This window comes from Priapulus caudatus, unplaced genomic scaffold, assembly GCF_000485595.1.
Source record: "Priapulus caudatus unplaced genomic scaffold, Priapulus_caudatus-5.0.1 Scaffold137, whole genome shotgun sequence".
Lineage (NCBI taxonomy): Eukaryota > Metazoa > Priapulida > Priapulimorpha > Priapulimorphida > Priapulidae > Priapulus > Priapulus caudatus.
Genome location: NW_014577198.1, coordinates 199,560 through 206,649, shown reverse-complemented (window position 1 = coordinate 206,649; position 7,090 = coordinate 199,560). Strand labels below are relative to the sequence as shown.

The 7,090-nt window shown below is 43.6% G+C and overlaps 1 protein-coding gene across 1 annotated transcript in view; it reads left to right on the top strand.

Annotated features, from left to right (window-relative positions):
- Positions 1–7,090, top strand: part of LOC106806020 (sorting and assembly machinery component 50 homolog A-like) — a 15,444-nt gene that overhangs the window by 3,507 nt on the left and 4,847 nt on the right. The window contains exons 5-10 of the mRNA XM_014807847.1: positions 363–466; positions 1,079–1,212; positions 1,608–1,695; positions 1,887–2,018; positions 2,954–3,026; positions 3,367–3,455. Coding sequence (XP_014663333.1) covers positions 363–466; positions 1,079–1,212; positions 1,608–1,695; positions 1,887–2,018; positions 2,954–3,026; positions 3,367–3,455 — 620 coding nt within the window. The remainder of the gene's footprint in view (positions 1–362; positions 467–1,078; positions 1,213–1,607; positions 1,696–1,886; positions 2,019–2,953; positions 3,027–3,366; positions 3,456–7,090) is intronic.

The following is a 7,090-nucleotide window of genomic DNA, read 5'->3' as shown; positions in this document are numbered from 1 at the left end:
TATGTTGTGTGTGTGTGTGGTGCGTGCGTGCGTGCGTGCGTGCGTGCGTGCGTGTCTATCTATCTATCTATCTATCTATCTATCTAGTATCTATCTATCTATCTATCTAGTATCTATCTATCTATCTATCTATCTAGTATCTATCTATCTATCAATCTATCTATCTATCTATCTATCCATCTATCGATCGATCTATCTATCTATCTATCTATCTATCTATCTATCTATCTCTCGCTCTCTCTCTCTATATATATATATAGATGTTTATTCTGACTTTTTGTTGAGAAAGATGTCCTAAATTGCCCATTAAGCTGTCAATGCATCTGTCCACGATAATAATTCATCGGCACTCCATGTTGTAGAGGGTGGTGCCAGCGACGGGGTGGAGGTGAGCTTCATCGTGGAGGAGTACAGTCGGATTGGCGGCGGTATACACACAAGCGTCGGAAACAATGAGGGCAGTGTGGTGAGTGGCAGCTGTCTTCACCGACATGGGGAAAGACCAGGGGTAGAAATTAATTTGAAAATTTACAGGCCAGCCGGGCCTGTAGGTAAGGGATTTTACAGGCCCCACAGCCTAATTACAGGCCCGCATCATTCTGCAGATACCGCAGAAAAAAAGAGAAAAGACAATGGCTTTTTGACAATGGCTTATTTACAGTAATACAAAGAACATATTCAGTGACTACTAATGAGCTGTCAAAATTCTCACTGTCCTCCCTGGTGTCCTCACTCTCGGGACTTTTTTTTAACTGTTGGCTGGCCTGCACTACAGCAATAGAACGTGCACGTAGATTTTCTACGGGCCCGTCGGGCTTGCTAGTACTAGAAATGTCAGGCCCGAGCTTTAAAATATGGGCATCGGGCCCGCGGGCCCCTTAGGATTTCGACCCATGAAAGCCTCATAAAAGTTACCGTTTCAATTTGCAACGATGGCGACATGTGTGAAATGGAATGCGCGTGAAGCTTGTTTCGAGAGAATTTGTTTTGAGACATTGCATTTGAGAATGCTTGGATTTGTGCAAAGAGAAACATTGTAGGTCTAGTTGGAATTTATTCAAACAAATTTTTTATTTAGGTGACTGGCGTTCGGCTGCCGAACTTGCTGGGACGGGGTGAGAAGTTGGTTGGAGAATATACTTACGGCTCGAGAAAAACACAAGGTTTCAATCTAGTGTTCATGAAGCCATTCCTTCGAAACCCAGGAGCAAGGTATGGTCACACACGCACGCATGCATGCAAGCACGTCCACACATACATATGTATATATTAATTATTTATAGGTATATAAGCATATGTAGGTTTATTTGTCTTGTACAATGTCTTCACTTTAATATGTGTAATATTACCACTATATCCACATATACTGCCATATGTTACTACTTATATATTAAATACGGTAGTGGGTTTTCTTTAATAGAAGCCTAGAATTAAATGTATATCAAGTTCTAACTGTGGCATTTGAGATTTATCAGCTAACAAGATGTTTTTAGACAAAAATTGTTATTAATAAACATTTAGGTATTTAAATAAAGCATAGATTTATAGCTCTAGCAGCAACAGCTTAGTTGCAGATAGTGTGCATATACGTATTTTGTTTGATATAGATTCACAGCAGGCATAGGAAAAAGTGGAGGAGAGTGGCCATGGAGTAGCTACATGGAATCAGACCTGGGAGCCAGCACTGATCTGTCCGTAAGCACCAATAATAATTTGCATGCAGTGATAGTAATGCTTGGCCATAGCTACCTGTTACCTTTCGAAATGATAAAGTTTATGTCTGATGATATCCACCACTAGTCGCTAGCTTATGCTCAACTTGTTGCGGGTCAGATGAGATTTCATTTGCGGGGTCGCACGCCGACAGTAATTTGTGCGCTTTTCAGTTTCAGTCGGTGTTTGGTCTCTACCACACTCTGAAGTGGGAAGGTGTGTGGCGGCAAATACGGTGTCTAAACAACACGGCATCGTTTGCAGTGAGGCAAGAGGCCGGCCATTCACTCAAGTCTGCGCTCCATGTAAGTGTTGCTTCATCGGAATTTTTGCATGCAGGTTTACCTGTGGATGTTGACTTTCTATGTGCTGCAACAATGGCAAGTCTGCAGTCGTCCTCTTTGTTTTCATATTTTTTATAAAAGGTAGTTAGTATAACATAGTCATCTAATCATGTAGAGCAATGAAGAACGCAATAGTTTGATGCATTTTATTTTGCACATAATAGTCTAAAATTCCATTGTTAGTACCTGTTACGATGACCTGCACTGATTAAACTGTTCTACTCGCTATTCGGATTCTTATAGAGATAGTTGGAGTGTAATGTTTTGGTCAGCTGCAAGCTGTGTTAAAATTTGCACTATGCCCTATATTTCTATTCGGTGTCTTCCTTCAAGCTGACTGTCTATCTGTATAATGCTGAAGCATTAAGCCTAGCACAGACTTGCGACTCTTGGTTGCTCGTTGCTGCAACCTGCAACCGCATGCGATCGGTCGCACGCTTCACCGTGTGTGCGCATGCAAGCAACAGCAGTCGCTTCTTTCTATTGTTTTTTGGTCTTTCCATTGTCTTTCTATTGTCTTTCCAATCGACTTATATTACCCGCATACATCGCAATTAGAAGCGATTGCGATCGACGACGATTGCTAAGAAAAATCAAACCTGTTGATTTCTTGCACTGTTGCAGCGACCAGAATCGCTACGAGTTGGCAGTTGCACGTTCCCGCAGACTTGCCCCGACTGCTTCATCAACTCGGCTGCGGATTCTAGAATCGAGCCGAGTTGCCCATGAAAGTCGCAAGTCTGCGCTAGGCTTTAGAAAGTCGTCTTTCTTTACTGAAACTACCAGTGTTTGATAAGGGCCAGTTTTTTGCACGCTGCGGGTTTGCCAGTAACTAGTATAATAATTTTATTAAATTATAATATACGAATTTAATAATATATAATTTATTTTTTCAGCATGCAGTAGTATATGACACGAGAGATCACCCTATCTTGCCAAATGAGGGATTCATGCTTAGATTGAACAAGGTATAGTACTCTTGAGCCATTTGCTGAGTAAATATATAGCCCATCATTATCTATCTGTTTGTTTCCCCCTATCTCTATTTTTCTCCATCTCCCTACTCTACTATCTATCTATTTCTATCTATTATTTATATATATATATATATTATATTATATTATATATATATATATAAGATAAGATAAGATAAGATAAATACTTCTTATTAGTGAAACTGTCAATATTTTTCCAGATTACTTTAGTGTGTATGAATTCACTTGTAACCATGAAAAATATCAACGTAAAAGATCTGTATTATTTTATATTCACTGCACAAAAATTAACAGAGTGTACTATTCTTTTTCAGAGCTAGCCGGTATAGGGCATTGGAGAGATGTTAATTTTTGGAAAGGCGACATAGAATTTCAACTGAATAAATCGCTACTGTTTGGAACAGTGAGTTGCTTACGTTTGTCGTCCTAGCCGTCTACATTTTGAAGGCTCTGAAAATATGGATACACACGCATAGCCGTGCATGCTCGTGCCGTGACACGCTGCATACATCCTCGTGCACACACACACATAATCGTGTGCTCACCTGCACGTACTCAAACCTAAATAAGTTTGACGGATATATCAGGGCGTGAACAAAGGGGGGGCGGTCTTATGGGGGTCCGGACCCCCACCCCCTTCTCGGCCAGAAATGCATTCTGAGTGCGCGTCTAATTTCAAACATTTTTCTGGGCCGGGGCCCCCAGACCCCCCTTCGCGTGCTCGCCAAGTTTGAGGTTACTGTTACGTACACCCCCCCCCCCACCTCCCACCCCCCACCCCCTCTGCTACAAAATCCTGTAACCACGCCCCTGTATATTGTATATATTACACATCCTGGCGTGCTTCGCATGTACGATGATTTGATAACGCGTTCCTGCCGACGCTTAGCGTTTTACAGGCACACTAGGCAGACCGGCATGCATGCAGAGCCTTGTTGACCGTTGAACACGCGACCGCGCATCTGTGACAGCTAACTTCCTCGGCGGTCCTTCTCCACGCTCAGGGAGCTTGCCAAATGAGAGGCGCCGGCCCAGCAGCGACGGATACGTGAGCTACACCTTTGTTCGAGCAACTTTTGGTTGTTATAAACAATTGGGCAGAGAGCTACCTGTATTGTAATGTACTACGACTTCCAATTTCGGGAACGGCAGGCAAGATGATGGTATGGCGTGTGGTGGGTTCAATGCCTTATTGAACTCCACCCACTACCTTCCTTATTGTCAAGAATCCTTTCATATGAGTGGGAGAGTGCGCTTGTTAATCGCCAGAAAGCGTACAAAAGATTTTTGTTTTAATCTTAGACCCATGTTATTTATTCTCCAGCTGAGGCGTTTTAGCCCCGTGAAACGGAACCATTTTGCGCAGCTATTTCTGCCTCATTGACCATCTTTGGGTTCTCACCAGGTGATGCTCTAGGCAGTACATCTAACTGCCGCAGGAGGTCTTCACCTCTACACACCGCGCTGCCATTCCAGCCCCGGCAAGGCGAGCGATTCGGCGATCTCTTCCGCACGCACATATTCATCAATGCCGCCAGCCCTGACCTTTTTAAAGCAGGTAGGTGGCGCCGTGGTTGTGAAACGACGTGGTTTTCACGCGCGAAAGTTTGCGCAACAATGCAGCGTTCTGTCGTGCTTCGCGGCTGCATCAGTTGCCATTGGTGATGTTTTTCAGCGGCACGCGCGCAGAAGAGACGCGATGGCATCTTGTGCGCCCAGCTGAGGATGCGGCCTACGGAGCGGCATCGTTCTATGCTTCTGGGAAACATTGCCAGACTTGAACTTAACTACTGCATCCCGTCGCCTTCAGCGGACCGACAAGTGAGTACAGCAGACCGTGATCGATCGTCGAATTAATTCAGCAGAACAGAATTTGTTGCAGTCGCTTCTATGAACAAATTTTACTGCCTACAAGAAAATCCCACAATTATGACTTTCTACGCGACTTTCTTAGAGATAACAGCTCAATTAAGGTGCCGAACGAAGTTATGTGCCCTGACCACATTATATTAAATTTCGTTTTTCGTTCGATTTTGTGTGCGGAGGCCGATATTGCCAAAGAGAAAGCCCTGAGCGAGGATAGACTAGGGCGTAGAGTATCTCTAATTGGATTTCATTTCTTTGAGAGAGGAAGAAAACTTAAGCAATCAACAAATCATGAAAATATGCTAGGTAGAATGCGTTTGTTATGTTCTGTTGTAGGATTAAACAGCAGGATTTCAGTGTGGCATTTGGCTTAACTTCTTGCTGACGACACTACTGTCATCGTTCCGCCCTCACTTTAGCATATAGTATTTCGTATGGCACACGCTCGAGGGGCTGTATCTCCTGCTGGCTCTCCCCGTTGACACGAGGCCTAGAATCACTAGCAGGTCAACTAATTAGGTTCTGTCAGCTATGACAACAGTAAGTCTTCTACGATGGATCAACGACGGGCAACCCAGATGATCGTGCACGTCATCATAATGATGTGCAGTAAGCGGCGACGTCCTTTATAGGCGGACATCGCCTACCTTTGTGCTCTTGCGTGCCAGTTAGCCGTCGCCCCTTAGGCTGTTCCACTCGAGTGATTGATCAATGTTGCGCGCGTTGCTTTAGTCACTCTCTTGAGCGAGGCAGAGTGGGTCCACAGTTCTCTTCGTGTGACACACATCGATCATTTTCCACCCCATAGAGGGGCGCCATGCGACGCTCGGCAGTGCACGCGAGACGGGGTGACTCGTTTGGAAGCGACTGCAGCTTCAGTTCGTGTGCAGGTCGCCCAACGACTGACGCGTGATTTGCATGCCTAACACTCGCTGATTGGGCCCTGCAGTACGTCGGGCCCGTTTGTAGCCACGATCAACATTTAATGCTAGTCAGTACGTCTGCAATGTTTCAGCATTTCGGCCCCCACAGCCAGAGTCGTTGCTAGCAGCTAACGAGGGTGCTCCTGCATCAGGAGGCAGGTGCGGTCGCTCCGGCGATGTTGTTTTAAATGACAAATAACAGCGAGCGCTTACCTTTTTGATTCAAGAGTACTCCAGTGTGAAATTTGTTATTTTGTTGTGGCTTTACGATTAAAAAGCTGGCCATATTTAATGCCAAATGCATAATCAGGAACATGACCGCCACTATAAATAATTTCTGCATGATTTATCAAGTGTAAGCTTGTATCGTATTACCTTGCATCGTAGTACGTTACATTGACTTGATTTTCATTACAAAACTATTGCCCGAAATAAGTCGACAGCACAGAGCCCATCAGAATGTTGAGAATAGTTTTATGGAAATAGACCGCATTACATAATTCAAGAGCCTGAATGCTCATGACGATCTGCGTGATTTATTGTACAGAGGCAGTATGACGAGGCCACTAGTTAATTACTAGGACAATTCAATGGGTTCAGTTATCGGTAGTCAATGGAAATTGCTTGCCCTGAACTCATGGTTGCGTACTCGCTCAGTCGTTTAATGCTGAGGAGTGAGTAAGTAACTCTTGCTTTATTTCCACCACACTCTTAAAACTCTTAAAGTGATTACGTCACCGTAAACAGTAAAAGCCTAAAAAAATTATGTCCACTTCTTCACAAAATGTAAGTGATTTCTGCTCACTATTTTATGCTATTACATTGTTGCTTATCTACTTCCTATTTTGCTATTCCGCTTCGATGTGAACAAACACTCGTGACTCATACATAGCCCATAGCAAGCATTTTAAGTCGTGATAATAATATTCAAATTGCCACAGTTTGTTTTTTTGATTTAATTCTTATTCAGCGTAAGAATCTGAGGTACATTTACCACCCGTTACTACTTCCTTTTCATGAAAATATCGCAACAAATTCTTTTACAAATATATACTATAGAAAATTTCGTGAGACGTAGTCAATTTTAAGGTGTGTCATTTTAAGAACGAGATGTATGCGTTTCGCTGTTACTCTGCGTAGTCTACGCGAGAAGGGAATGAACAAATCCGCCGACGCCATCTGATGGCCATATTCATCCTACGCAAAGCATTTGCACGCACGCACGCCACAACCGGCACGCACGATCCCT